The sequence below is a fragment of the Ceratosolen solmsi genome, unplaced genomic scaffold (genome assembly GCF_000503995.2).
Source record: "Ceratosolen solmsi marchali unplaced genomic scaffold, CerSol_1.0 scaffold6, whole genome shotgun sequence".
NCBI classification, from domain to species: domain Eukaryota; kingdom Metazoa; phylum Arthropoda; class Insecta; order Hymenoptera; family Agaonidae; genus Ceratosolen; species Ceratosolen solmsi.
In genome coordinates, this window is record NW_011948414.1 from 6,198,056 (window position 1) to 6,215,285 (window position 17,230).

At 21.5% G+C, this 17,230-nt stretch overlaps 1 protein-coding gene across 1 annotated transcript; it reads left to right on the forward strand.

The window, feature by feature from the left end:
• Window positions 1–5,606: 5,606 nt before the first annotated feature.
• Window positions 5,607–12,555, forward strand: LOC105367893 (alpha-tocopherol transfer protein-like). The gene is made up of 6 exons (XM_011506739.1): window positions 5,607–5,775; window positions 6,638–6,797; window positions 8,100–8,280; window positions 11,102–11,287; window positions 11,431–11,536; window positions 12,302–12,555. The coding sequence occupies exons 1-6, from the start codon at window positions 5,637–5,639 to the stop codon at window positions 12,460–12,462; spliced, it is 933 nt and encodes a 310-aa protein (XP_011505041.1). The 5' UTR covers window positions 5,607–5,636; the 3' UTR covers window positions 12,463–12,555.
• The last annotated feature ends 4,675 nt before the right edge of the window (window positions 12,556–17,230 follow it).

Genomic DNA, 17,230 nt, shown 5'->3' on the forward strand with positions numbered 1-17,230 from the left:
ACAATGCGCTACAAATGCCACGGACGCGCACAAAGTTGCAATTACTCAGTAGGAATTTGTCATTCGTAAAGCTGTGACGTATATAATCCGAGAAAGATTTGTTTTTCATTGTTTGATCGATCCTGTTCGCTTCCTGCATAACTTATACATTTCTTCATATATCACGGTATCGATATTTTTTGTTTTTACTTCGAATTTCCTTGTTGAAACTACCTTTAGATTATAAGTCCATCGAACTGACATTGATTTGAAATCTTCGTTTTTTGTTACTGCAGAAACATTACTTATTTTGGATTGAAGATAACTGGTGAAAATTTTCTTATTGTCTTTTTATTATCTATATTAATTAACTTTACTAACATTAATAAAATTCTATGTACATTTCCTTTTAAACAACATATAAAAGTTAATTAATGCTTCTATATATATATATATATATATATATATTTTTTTTTTTTTTTTTTTTTTAAACATTTACAGTATAAATATTAATAATTAAAATAACAAAACTTAATCATATATAGCATTTAAGCTTATTCGAATTAATAATATTATTAATACATCATAAATACACCAGAATTTCCATTAGAACACCAATTAATAATAGAATAAATCAAATTTATTCTTATAAATACTAATCGATTTTATTAAATGATTATAAAGAATTAATGATTATCTTAAAAATTATATTCAATTGATAAACATTACCTTTTATTGAATAATTATTATCACTTATATTAGCAATGGTTACCAAACTACATATCACAAAATCAAAAATAAAGTTGAAACCATATTCATTTGGCAAAGGAATTAATTTCAAATTAAAAAAATTTTCAATTTTTATACAATAAAAAATAATTTATGATAATATGCATATGCACATTTTATTATTTATAGACAGTATATTGTTATTGCTCCTGGAGTAATACGAGTTTCAAATTCGTGGACTAATACAAGTTTAGAATATTTAGTGAATTCGTCTACTTTTGTGCATCTATACGAGTTATACAAAATGTAAATTTTAAAATGCTTCACAATAATAATCTAACTAATGAAAAATGGAAACATTACATCGAGATTTGAAATAATGTTTTGAAAATATGAACGAATTTCAGAATTTGAAATTTCTATTATTAAATTTATCGCATAAAAAGAAATTAATAAATATTTTTTTAAACGTTTTCAAAATCTTAAATAGAATGAAACTAATCGAAGTATCAGGACTTATATTTAATGGTTTTCAATTATTCTTTTTTTCCAAATCATTCGTATTACAAATTGAATTTATTATTAATGGGTATCGAATGAGTTCATAAGATAAAAAATTTATGTTTAATAAATAATTAAATTAAATCTAACATCTTTAGATATATATATAGAATTTAATAATAGTGATTGAATTAGTTAAAAAAAAAAAAAAACTATACATATGATAATTATTTTTTAAACATTCTGTATTTACAATGTAAATGACATTACAATCTTTTACATTACAATCTAAATAAGCATTCATGTGTTTTGAAACAAAGAACTGAATTTTTTTGTAATTAGAAATATTATTTTAAATTTGAACCTATGCTCTTTCACCAAATAATCTCAATAATTGAAGCAAATATATATATAATTATAAAATAAGTGATTTTTCTTTATAATGAATTATTGAATTATTGTCAGATTTTTATTTGATGTAAAGAAGTGATAAATGCATTATGTTATTGATACATGTAATATAGTATAATTTAATACAACATCATATTTTATTTATATGGAAAAGTAAAATAGTACATTAACTTCTTAATGCATCATTGAAGTAAATGTTGTAGAATTTCACTCCCAGTATATAATAATATATCAAATAAAAAACCTGTAATACAGAAATATGCCAGTATTATATATTATATAGTTTTGAGACGAATTCAAAAATATTATTTTAAGATATACAATGTTTAGAATAAAACGAACGAAATGAATAAATTAAATTTTCAATTTTAATTAATTAAAATTTATGAATAAATTAACACACTTACAATTGTAAATATAATGATTATAAGAATAATAAGAAAATAAGCCAACTAAAATTACTTTACTAATATTAATTAAAAATTTTTTTTAAAGAATATGTAATGTTGTATCATGAAAATATTATTATATTTTAATATTACAGTTGTTACTTTCATATATATATATATATATATATATATCCGCATAAGGCTATAAATTAATTTTAATACATAAGCTCGTGTGATTTTTATTGTAAAGAAAAATAAATTTATAAAATAAAGTATCTAATTATTATAAAATTAAAATTTCTAATATACAAACTTCTAAAAATTTCGTACTCCAATAGAAATATACATATATGTAATTTAATTAACCCTTAAAAAATAAATATAATAGTATTATTGTAAAAAATAAAAATTTATAATAATCTCTCGAAATTCAGTTTATCGTCGTGCTATAGATTTTATTATAATATATTATTATCGTTTGTAAGAATTTCATTTCATTTATCATTTCTTTGATACTGCAAAAAAGTACTGAAAGAATTGATGGAAATCGTCAAGCGTAGACTACTTCAGGACTGCTAGTGACAGGGATTCAAAATTTCGAATTATTAGGCACATACACAACTGACACGGCAAAAATAAAAATATTGCAGTGCCAGCGCTTTCTAAGAGTACGACGAACTACTCAATTTACTTTTCGATGCGTAATTTGGTAATAACCTTCCAACACTTAAAAAATAAAATTCAATTTTAACGAGTTTGAATGGTTCAACACTTAAATTCGGCTATCCTTATTACTGATATTAATTGTAGTTTAGAATAAATAATTAGAAGAAAAAAAACGAATAAATTAATAAAACTACTACATAATATTTTATTATTAAAAAATTCAAAATATTATTCTTATATAATGAAACATAAAAATGATATTATATTTAATGATATTATTGATGTTTATTTTTCTTCGAAATTTAATTTATATTTATATTGAAATATTTGTTGGTAAATCAATAAATCACATTAATATATTATTATTTCATAGTTTTATAATTTTTTTAAATTAAAAGAATTTTTAAAACTTGTATTATTAGGAGTTGATTAATATATATTAAAAAAGTATATATATGTAGAGAGAGAGAGAGAGAGAGAGAGAGAGAATATATGTAATATAATGTAATATATTCAATAAAAAATATACTTATTCGATAAATATTTGTTCCGAATGTGTGTGTAAATATGTGATGATGGATATGTGTAATATGTGCATGGGGTGTGTAAATAATTGAAATATAATATGGCAAATTTTTATAAATTTGTAAATTTTCAATAAAAAATATACTTATTCGATAAATATTTGTTCCGAATGTGTGTGTAAATATGTGATGATGGATATGTGTAATATGTGCATGGGGTGTGTAAATAATTGAAATATAATATGGCAAATTTTTATAAATTTGTAAATTTAACATACTAAATATTTTTTACACATTATCTAATAGCATGAAAATAGATATAAAACTATATGTACATAATTATTAAATATTTAACATTAGATACACACTAAAATGCCAACCCGATTAATGTATTAGTTCAACATGAATTTTGTAGAAAAATAGATATATAAATATTATCTTACTGATTCATTATAGCCGATTTATAAAATAGATTAGTTATACTTATGATTATTGATGGTAATGATTATCATAATACACTGTCAATAAATCTTCATTTTGGAAAAATATTATAAAATACTGTAGTAGTTTTGTGATATAATTTGCTAAGGTATTAAAAAAGAAAACTATTTTATTATTTGAAGAGTAATATTTTAAAACATTTACAGCGTATTGTATAACTTGTTCATTTTGTGAATAAATAATTACAAATGTAAAATGTAATAATGTTTTACTAACAAATTTTCATAAATTATTGAAAAAAAAAAATACTAAAGTAGATGCATATTTGATTATTTTACATCCGAATTAGTTTAAAATTATTTTCCCTTATTGTTACTAAAGCTTGACATCAGTATATTTTTATCAAATATATTGAAATATGCATCATTTAATATTTATATTTCAATGCAAATTCAAAACAAAAACATTAAAATATTGAAGCCCAACTAAAATAACTAAGAAGTCTTATTTATACTCGGTTTTCTGATTTGTTATAAAAATGCACTAATCTTTAAAAATCAATATATTAACAAATATATATTAATGAATTTGGAGATTCATGAAGTATTTTTTAAATGAAAAAATAATCATTAATTTATTCAATTGAAATGTAAAATCAAACCAATAATTTACATAATTAAATACTAATCTTGTTTAAAGAAGCGAATGTCAATAATGACAATATTAATTAATGAAAAGTTACGGCTTGATACGGCGTGCATGTACTAAAATTTGTAAATAAATCGTGAAAAACAGTTTTTACAGATGATTAAATCAATTATTTCTAACATACATATAATAGTTTTTATATTGTACACGAGAACTTTGATTGAATATAAGTAAATTTAATATTACTACCTCTGTTCTATAAATAGTTTTAAAATGAATCAAATTGCAAATACTTGAGTCATTGATGTAGTTAGATGGATAAAAACAAGGATGAAAAATGTTTCGAAAAAGGTACGCTTCGAGCATCTAGCGAAACTTGGTGATGTCGAAGCACATTACTTTTTATTTTTTTACTGCATATATACATTTTACTATTGCCTAATTTATTTTGAAAATTATAAGTAGCAGTAAAATATTTTGTACGTTACTTAGACTTAAGACATTAGTATTTCATTTATAACAATGACTTAAACTATTTATATATATTTTTCAATTTTAACTTGTTTTCTCATGTATTAGAGATTCAAGAATATTGAATAAGGACGTGAAAGTATTAATTTAATATAATATTTTTATATATATTTCGTATACGTACATAAATAAATATTTATACACTGATATCAATTTTTATAATTTTGTTACTTACGAGTGAACTTATATTCATTTCTATTTCATATTTTTTTTTTTTTTTACTAATTATTTTTACATTCAATTAAACCGATAGATAATATTCAAAGTGGAAAAAGCGTTTTGTTAATTAACTAAATTAATAAACTGCTAATTACTAAATATGAAAAATATATGTACAGAATTTCAACGCATGTTTTATGTAAAATGAAAATTTATTATTAATAATTCGATGCGATAAATTTTATAAGCTTACACTTTAAAATAAAAATATAAATTTATTATATCGATAAATGTAATTTAAAAATGAGTAGATACTAATTTGATATTGATATTATTCTATCGAATATATTTTTCGGTATTCACATAATTGAAAAATCCAAAGTAAAATTAAATAAATTGAATAAAAAAAATCATAAGGGATAATTAAGTGCATTAATTAATAATTATAATAATTTAATTTAAAATCCAAATTATTATTGTACATTGGTATTAATTTTTTTAAAGAATTGACAAATGTTGTCTTACCCCTTACTATGAAACCTTAAAAGATAGAAAATATCCAGAAATTATAAATTTCAAATGTTAATATAAATTTTTTTTGCAGGATCTCTCCTTCTTTATTACATAATAGTAAATATATATTCGTAAAAAAATTAAAATGTCATTGCTACCACCAACGCCACAGCAACAGAAACGAATCCACGATGAGTTGCCACCTGATTCAGAAATGAGAAAACGCGATATCTTAGCAATCAAAGAATGGCTTACAAAGCAGCCACATTTGCCAAACCACATGGGTAATTTTAATAATATAATATTTTTATATTCAAAATAAAAAATATGAACATTATGAAGGACATAAGCACTAACAATTTCAATTTTTTTTTTTTGTTTTTTTTTTTTTGTTTTTTATTTTGTTTTGTTTTGTTCTTTAATACCTCAAAGGATAAAATAACCACTTACACATATTGCTGGGTGAACATAAATTAAAAATTGATAATATATCTCATTCATTCTAATGAAATGACAATTCTAATATTAATAGCAATACTAAATTTCTTACACATTCAAATCACGTGGAATTCTTTATTTTAAATATTTTTGCATCTATAAAATTGAATTTAAAAAATTCTTATAAAGATTAGTCTAGAAAAACCAATTAAATTTCTTATCGATCTTTGTGCAGGGAATTTTTAATATTTATAAATCTTCTTAAATTTTGTAAATTTGATCCTTGCTTACCTGATTTAGAGAAGATTTATAAATTGCGTTGAATTTCAAAGAAACTACTTTAAAATACATTTGAAAATAAATTAAATTAAATTAAATTAAAATAATTGTAAAAATATATTTAACATGTATAATAAAAATATTTCATTTGTAAACTATTGTCATTAATTCTGGAATAATTTTTTAATAATTTTTTAGTAATTCATTTCTTTTAAAATAAATCTAAACTGTTTAAAATAAATTATCTTTAGCTTTTTTATTTGTTATATTTATCACTTTATGGTAAAAATACAATTATTAAATGTTGACATTTCTTATTTAATTCAGCCTTATTACTTATTTTTCATAATAAGATTATAAATATGTATGCGGGTAAAAAATTATAATATATTGCTCACGATTGACGAAACTTTGTAACCCTGCTTCTAGATGACAAGAGATTAGAGCATTTTTTATTTGGTTGTAAAAATAGCATAGAGAGATGCAAATTAATTCTCGAAACATACTTCAGCGCACGGACGGCTTTACCTGAATTTTTTTATAATAGAGATCCACTAGCATGTGATATCCAACAAAATTGTGATGTCGTGTAAGTACGCAATACATATTTTCTATTTTTACATTTCATCTTGCAAATACATATGTTGTACGTGAACAAAAATTAAGTAATAGTAGTCAGTCTGTTTATCGAATTAAAGTTTACGTCTATGCATATCAATTAACTGCTTTTATTTGTTCTAGTCAAAGTTTTTATAATGAAAACAAGTATGATAGAAGAAAAATAATTATAAGATACATAAAAATTTACTATATTATTGAACAAATAATTGTAAATAAAAATTAAATACATTTTTTTTAAATTGTAGTAACGATGTATGTTATTTTGATGGTATTTTTCAAATTATATGCTATACGTTATATTACACATTATATAGATTTATTATATTTCGCAATATTTTTTCGATAATTAACATATTACTTTAATTTCAAATGTTAAATAAATGTATTAATTAAGATATAATCTTAATCTGTATGTCTCAACTATTTATTTAGATATGTTTTATTGTAAATCAATTTTAATAATATACGCAGAGTTTCTCGTTTGAAAAGTTACGGAACATAAAATTCAATTACTAAACAATACCTTTCTGATAAGTTTAATTAGTAATTTAAGAAATTTATACTTCATCAGTATTCGACATATTTATGAAGAAATTATTTCAATTATTAAAAGATTAAATTAAGCTTTCTTACTACTCTTTACTACTTAAAAATGTTTAATTATTTAACTTTTTTTATTACATATATATGTATGTATTATAAATATTTGAAAGAGAAATTACTTTTTTTTTTTTTCATTAATTTAGTGAAAGAAAGTTACTTTGCGCTTGATAATTTATGTTTTTATTATCCTAACGTTAACATTTTTAGCTTAAAATCTTATTGATATTTAAAATTACTCAAATGAAATAATCGATCTTTAACTAAAATACGAAATTATATGAAATATATACATATCACCAACATGTTCTCTTAATATTTATAAATACCAATCAAATATCAACATCACATTACGTTTCATTAAATTTTATAAAGATTTACGTAACGTTTGTTTTACCATCGTTGTTTTGTTCATACAATAAAGTTTTTGTTTTTGTTTTTGTTTTTGTTTTTCTTCTTTTTTTTTTAAACGTCGCTTACTATTTCAAAATTTAAATAAAAAAAAATGGCCAAAGTTAAAAAAAAAATTTAATACTTACATAACTAACAAAACCATTAAAATAAATTTAAAAATAGAATAAATGTGTATTATATAAACGATAATTTTCAATATATTGATTAAGTTTAATATAAAGCAATGAACTACAAAAGCTTATTACCATTAATGCAGGCAATATTTCGTATTACCAAAATTGACTGAAGAAGGATATAGAGTAACGATATTTCGACTAAAAGAAACGATGCTCGAAAGATTCTCCTTAACTGCTATAACAAGACGAATTCTTATGGTATTGGACATTCGCCTACGAGAAGAAGCATCTTTAACAAATATTATGATCTTTGATCTCAAGGTAATCGAGCTCAAAATATTTACAGTATTTTAATTATACATCAACATAAATTAAATAAGTAATAATAATTAATAGGGCACAATTATCATATTAATGACTAATTTTGAAGTGCCATGGCTCATCTTTTTAATAAAATATTTTATAAAGTAAACTTTAACTCTAGATTACGCAGATTTAATTATAACGAAACACATAGCTGACAGCTTTATGATACAGACTTTATAAATCATGAATTTTTAATCTAAAAAAGCTTGTGATAATTTTATCAAATGAAAGCGATTGACTTATCTAAAGTAAATGTAAATTAGAAACATTTTAAAATGTCATAATTTCGCGTAAACTTTCGGTAAAAAAAAAAAAGTACTTTACTAAATTATGCTGAAAATACGTAAAACTCCCGAATGAAAATCCCGTGGAGTGTTGTTTTCAATTGACCTCTAAGGCATAGGTTGAAGGTAAGGTTACCGTACATAACTTACAATTATTTACCTGCTTTGCACTTATTGTCACGCACTTAATCTAAGGTCCAGGATAAAATGGGGTTTTCTCCGGGGTTTCCCCCAAAAAGGTATCCTCTTCATCCTAAGTACTACGTATTTATTATATTTATATAGACATTTATTTTATTTTAATATTCAGAACCACTAAAATAGAAACACACGTTTTATATTATTAAAAGTTATATAACGTAAAATATCAATCTTAATAACCAAGTTTAAAATATGTCTTTAGGATGATGAATGTTTAATAAATTACAAACAAATATTAGTCGTTAGCTTTCAATGTATTTTAAATATATTCTTATTATGAAGCAGACAAAGTATTGATCATTATAAGTTTGATATACTCATTTTTATTTAAATAAATACCAGTACAGCTGTTAAAGCTAATTTAATGATTAGATAGTAATTATTTAAATTATCAATGTTACCGTTATAGCATTTGTACTTACAGAATTTTTAGCTAAGTTCTAAAGTTCTAAGCTAAAACAAGAATGAATTTATGCTTTTTGTAGTTCCCTTTTCATTAACTATGATGTTACTTTTTTTTTTTTGCAAAATATTATTACTATAGTTTCCTTAAAAAAATAATAACTTTTGTACTTACTATTATAATGAAATAGTAGTATATATGTACATATATATGGCTTGCATAAGGTCTACTATAATCAATAATTCTATAATTTACTTGTAATAACATTGTAATAATCTTTTATTTTACGTAGAATTACAGGAGTATGAATTAATCATTTATATAACAATTATTGGGAATATTTAAAAAAAAATTAATATATTACATAGCATTCCAATACAAAATTACAAGCCTTTTGTGCGGCAAAAAATTAATATAAATGTATTACTTTATAATAATTACTTTTCAGAATAAGAGATAATTAGTAAAATTGAACATTTAAATCTTCAATTTGCAATCGTATAAATTAGTTGGTTAAACTTGATAGATATAAGCATTTTTTTTTAATACTGTTGAATATATTTACATATATGATGATAAAAAGAAATTATGTATTAATATTGGCAAAATTGTATTATATTTACACAGATTTTAGATATAATACTTATTTCAAAAGTATTAAGTAACATTTAAAATTTTTATGTTTTGCTATTCGATATATTTTTTGCCTCGAAACAAGAACAGTACAATAGTAAATTTATATAATCATCTAAAGATGTTAAGAATTTTATTATTTTTCATCGTCATAAAAATTATTATTTATCATATACAATAAAAACAAATGTCATGTCTTATATGATCTATATATACATATATTTATTTTTAATTCCAACATATTATGTTTTCGTTGTGTTCCTTATCAAAAACAACATGTTAGACTGTCGCGCTTTAATTATTTGTTTTTAAATATTTTACATCTTTGTTTGTGATTAACGAAATTATTGGAAATTTTTCATAATTTTGGATGATCTTGTTGATTCATTTTTAAAATGCAGTTTATAAAGATTTTTGTGCCCCTTAGTGCTAATGCCATCTATTGGCATTTCATTGAAATTGGTCTTTAAACATATCAACAGAGCAAATGTACTTATTTAACTTTTAATTATTTTAAACAATCACATAATTCTATAAAATAATTTTATAATGTTAAATATTAAATGTTAAGTATGAAAGTCAATATATTAATTAATGTTTTTGTTTTTTTTTAATGAAATTATACATAAATGTTATTATAAAAGAAAAATCAATTATAATTCTTGTACTGCAATATGAAATTATCTCCGCATCAATAATATTTTTTAAATATAAAAATAATAATTGATTGGCGTGTAAACGATTTTATTAAAAATATTGCTCATACTTACATTTATATTTCTACATTATATCTTAAATATTTTATACTTTGCTAGATTAATACTAAGCATATTGATATAGATAAATATAGATAAATACTTATTCAATGGATTAATCGTTAAGCAGTTTTTTTTTTTATAATTTAAATGTAAATGTTATAAAATCATAGAAAATACGGCAGATTAAGTTATAAATAGTACATTTAATAAATTCATTTCACAATTATGCATATAATTTATCTACTTACCAAATACAATCTATTTTTCTTTTCTTCGTGAAAAATATTTCTCTCCAGTTGTAAAAAAAAAAAAAGACAGTTACAATATATCCCGAATTTAACAATACAAAAAGGAAAAATAATAGATTGATCGCCCATTTAAAGTGACCGATAACTGAGATCTTTTAATCCCCAAACCAATGTTCTGACTTGAAGCTCGCAACAATATTGTAACTTTGCAATTAACTAATGTGAGACTTCTGTCATTGTTTCCTTCAGGGTTTTTGCGCCGGACACTTTACTAAATGCAGTCCAACACGATCTATCGTGAGAAAAGCAATGCTCGCCACCCAAAACAGCATGCCGTTTAGATTGCATAGGATTCATTACCTTAATGCACCGTCTTTCATTAGTAACGTTTTAAATATTTTTTATCCCCTGCTGAAGGAAAAACTCATCGAAAAGGTATCGTTTCGTTATTGTAATACATAATTAAAATTAAAATTAAATAGTATCGGAACATGTGAACTCGCAGAAAATTTTGAATTCTATTTCCATTTTTTAACGTGTTCTATAATTACACTATCTTATAAGAATATTATTTTTAGTTCCGCATACATACCGGTGGTTTTGAAGAACTATATCCTTACCTGGATAAAAGGATTTTACCAAATGAATGGGGTGGAGAAGCTGGAACTTTAAACGAATTAAATGGTAAATTACTTTTATTATGATTTGATCTTTATCAATTTTGTTTATATAAATAATAATTAACAAGTGAGTTTAGATAATAATTATAAATAATTTATCATTATCCGTTAACAATTTATTAAAATGTCTTGTTATAGCATCAGTCGAGTATGTGCATTCTTAATAATAAAAATATGCAAAATATATTTTTAAAAATACAAAAATTCCTTCTCACATCCAAAATATTTAAAAATCATTAGAATATTATGATTTATTTAGGTTTGTGTTTTTTAATACAGATTTATTAGAAAATATTTACCCATTAAATAAAAAGAGCAACAGGTAATTTAAAATTTATAAAAAAATAAAAAAACAAAAAAAAAAAAAAGAATAAAAAACAGAAAAAATAATCACATACCTGATTTGGAACTATTATTCTTTAGTATTTACTATGAATTTTATTATAATTATCTATATTACGTTAACTGATAATAAAACGTATTTATATATATTATAAAATACGAAGAAAGAAGAAATTTTTATAAATGACATTGTTAATTGATACACTCAATTTGCACTGAATATATTTTTCCAACTGGCAATGATGATTTGATTTCTATTCACAACTATTATGAATCAAAAACATACTTTCATAATCTTGATATCCATAAAAATATCATTAAACGGTCAATTAGGTTGTTTTAAAATAAATTTACTTAACTAATGTAATACAAAATTGTATCAGTAAAATTCATAATTTTAAATTCTCATTAAAAATTTGTCTTTTAGATGCATGGCGCTTGAAAATCGAGAAGCATCGGGACTGGTTTCTACGTGAAGAGAAACTAAGTAAAACAGATGAAAATGCTCGATTACCATGTAATAAATCATTAATAGAGAAGCATCTTGAAGGAGTCCAGGGATCCTTCCGCAAGTTAAATATTGACTAGTCTTTTTCTAGTTACCTTTCTCCTCTTTATTGTTACTTATGATAAATCAATGTATGTAAATTGATAATTTTAATCACTAACATAATATTTGTATTAAAGGCATTTAAAATTTTTAGAACTTAAATAACATCTTCGATAACTATTACATACGTACGATTATTATTATTTTCTATGCTTATGCTTTTCATTACTAAATTAAATTACAATTATTATTCGATTATTTTGAAGTAATAAATAAGACTTTTTTTTTTTTTTTTAATGAGCAATTGTGTTATCCTATTCAAATATTTACTAAATTAAATTAGACAGTGAAAATGACACTTATCATTTAAGACTTGATGTATTTATTAATCCAATAACAATAAATTTACAACGTTTATTTTGAATGCTAGTGGTTGACGTTAAATTTGCATTAATTGGTATATATTTTTATTAAATTAAATAACATAGCACGTTATTTATTAAAAATGACTGATTAAATTACTTCTTGTAAATTATATTTTTGTACTCCTATTTTTGTTATATATCATGACTATACGTTTAGATTATAATTTTAGTGTATTTATAATTTAGTGACTTATCAAAGTTTCTTATTTTGACTACATTTTTGCAAATAAAATATTTGTAATTATTAATAAAAAAAATGACAGTCTTTAATATTTATATATAAATATGAGGCTTAAATGATTATTTTATAAATAAAACTATTAATATTAATAAAATACATAAAATTTACGATGCATTTATGAACACTTGCGCTTTAAACGAGCGTCAATATAGAGATTAATTTTTTTTTTTTTTTATTTGAATTTAACTATGTGATTGTTATTTATTAATATTTGTTAATATAATTAAAAGGTAATATTGGGTTAGGAATAGAAATAACAAGTTCGCGTTTCAAATTATTTTTATATTTCATATAATCATATATATAGAATTAACTATTTATATTCTTTATTACACGATAAATAATAATAATCGAAATGTATTTATAAACGAATAAGAATATTGCGAAAAAATGGAATTTGTTTACTTTTCCTCATTTAGATCTAAATGTTTATTCACTTTCTTATTTTAGCCATTTTCATTAATCAAGATCTGTTGCATAATATTAAAATACATATTTGTATACGAAAAAAATCAAGCTTAATTAAGTACGATATTTACAAAAGTAATCTCATACAAAATATGAAAAACATAAATACTTCTAACTATTAATAAAATATTCAATTGTAAAGTAAATACATGATCATGTATATATATATTTTTTTTTAATAATAGTAATTTTATCAATATAACTATCGATTTTAGTATAAAGTTATAAGTATTATTTCTAATATTAGCTTATGTTATTTTAATCCTTAGGTATAATTTCAATATTTCATTCCTTTGATATTTTTATCATTGCGTTGCTAAATATATTAACCAACATTATTATTCAAAATTTTAAAATTAATCGCGTTTATAATTAGTAGTATTAAAATTATAGTTTATATATTTATGGATTATACATCTATTTATGTATTTCATACTTTATATTTGTCTTTTTTATCGAGTGGGGAAAAAAAACAATTTATTATTTAATGTCTAAATATGACTAAATATAAAAAATACTTTAACAATATTTAGTCTAAAAATGTATTTCGATCGTTTTTTTTTTTTTTTTAATATTTAAGTAGAATTTTCATAATTGTTGCATATTACATTTAATATATTTGCATTAAAAAAAGTTTTCACTTTCAATATATGTATATACTCTCTATAAACGTTTACTTACTAATTAAATACGACCGGCATTTCATATATCTATTTATCCACTTATAATTTTGCATTAATTAAAAAATCTCGTTTTATTATATTACATACTTTGTTACATTAACCATTACATAAAAATATATGTTTTATTAACGAAATTTAAACGAACACAGCAATGCGTGCCAATAACTTTTTTCTTCAAGTAACGAGCCATATTTCCAATCGTAATTCAAAAAAAAAAAATATATATATATATAACCGATTAGATTTAAAATAATGTTTCGAAAAAGTTTTATTATTTCAAGATATTGTTGAAAAAATGATTTAGTTGAACCATCCTTGAAAAATTATTAGGAATCATATTATCTTTCGACACCTGAATAAATACACGAGCAGTGACTAACATTTAATTGAAATTTTATATATGTTTCAAATAAAAAGTGACAATTAATAAAAATAAAATCCCATGTTTTAGAAGCTATCTTGTTATTTATTTTGTATAGAACAATTTTCCATAAGAGAGCGTAAGAAATAGAAACATATATAATAGCCTAATCGTATGAAAATGAATAGTTATATATATTCTGTAACAACGTGAATTAAGTTTCTGTCAATGCCTATTTATTATTTATATTATGATATAACATTGTCTTATATGTTATTTTTGATTAATGATAAAAATTTGAAATAGTTAATATAATTAATTGCTCACTGATAAGAATTTTACGCTCTATGAAACATAATTTATTCAACTTTTAGTAGACCAAAAGGAACTGATGTTTCTATTTAATCAATAATTAAGAAATACTTTTACATTTCTAATAATGGTATTTTAATTAAAATAAATATTTTGAAGTTTATTTAAGTTTATTTATAATATTCGTTATATTTAGATTAATATACTCTCTGCATTATGTACATGCACGTATTCTTTAATTATATGAACACTTTTTAAAAAGCTAATGTATAAAAAACAATTTGCACCGTTTTATTTTAATTCCTTTTTAAATTAAAAATTAATATTTTTTCATAAAATATTAATAAAAGTATTTCATCTAAAATAGATAATTTCAAATGTAGAATATAACATTTTATGTATTACACATAAATATATATATATATATATATATATATATATATATATATATATTATTTTAAATATATTTTTTCGATTGTTATTTTAATTTGTTTTTTTCAAACATAAAAGTTTCAGTAAATTATTAAGAAAACTATTAAAAAATTTATAATTTATTTCAATCATATGAACACGATAATAAAGAAGTGTTGTTTCATTTTCTCAAAATAATTAAAAATCACAAAATATTATGTTGTAATATAATTCATTTATACAAATATGCAATGCATTATAAATTTTCTTAGGCATAAGTGAGATTAATAAATAATAAAGAGAATGAACCGAAAAAATTGTTATATACTCTTTGATTCTGTTCTTTCAAATTCTATCATTATTAAATTAGCTTTGATTAATTTGAGATTAGAAATACTATTTACAATGTAGTAAAAACCTTAATTATTTAACAATATTCATCACTTACAAAAATACACATAGAAAACATGAAGAGAAAGAGAGAGAGAGAGAGAGAGAGAGAGAGAGAGAGACAGACAGACAGACAGACAGACATCCTTGCAAAAGTTACTTAATTTAATTTATTCTGGAGGTACCAATAAATTTATTGCATTTTTTGGAACACTTTGGTTCCTCATTATCAGAAAATTGAGCAAACAACATGTGTACATTATAACTCACGCATTTATAATAAACGCGTTAGCTTTAAATAGAAGTAGATTTTCTTGTTTGAATTTAGTTGCCACTATCTTTGAGTTGAAGAACAATATGAAACGAATGTTAACTACAGCTTCAATCAAGATGATTTCATGTAAGTTTTAAATTTCACTATATAAATTATTCCAAGTCACGGATATATATATTTTGTGTTGCGTGTGTGCGTGTGCGTGTGTGTGCGTGCGTGCGTGCGTGTGTGTGCGTGCACACGCATGTGTGTGGTACGTCTACGTGTGTTTGCCCCTTGGGTGGCGGGTACATATATATATATATATATATGTATATATAAATTACAAAGTTTAAAAAAAAAAAAAAATACATATTATTTATTAATTCTTAATCAAATATATTTATTCATATTTATATTTTCTTTATATTTTTCATGAATAATACTTTGATTCTATTATGAAGTAATTTTCGTAAGAAAGAATTTTAATTTTTAACAGTTTGTTTTATTTATTTTATACTTATTATAATTCTCGTCTTTTCAATCAAAGCAAAAAAAAAAAATAGTAATAAAATGAAATGCTTTAAATTTTATTTAAAAATATAAAAGTTAGAATATATAACTAATATTTATCCTCGTTTTCTAAACAACTATAATATCTTTTTATCAATATGTAACAATAGAAGAAAGTATATATTTATACATTCACAAAATCAATTTTTCTTATCTACAGATAAATGTTTTAACTGTTACATGTAATAATGCAAATAATAATATGTAATAATAATTAATATGTACTGGTAATGTAAATAGTAACAATAAAATTATTCTAAGCTACAAAAACAAACTGTGTTATTATTATTATATAATTTCTACAGTTAACGAGTAATATTTTATCAAATACATATGATACATAAATGATATGTTATTTCATAAATTTATAAAATATATTTAAATCGTAAGATAATATAATGCGTTATTGACAAAATAAAATTGATTCCGATAAAAAAACTAATAGATTAAATCAATAAATTTTAAAATTCAAAATTTATATAAATTATTGTTAATAGTTAATAATCAATGTAAATATACTGGCATAAGTATAAAAAGGAACTAAAAACTTATTTGCTTAGAATAAAATATAAAATTCAATTCGTGTAAAGAAAATTATAATTAAAAATAATTACATTTACATAGTTATATATTCTATGTATATATTTCTTCATATACCGTAATAAATTAATTTTTTTTTTTAACGTAAA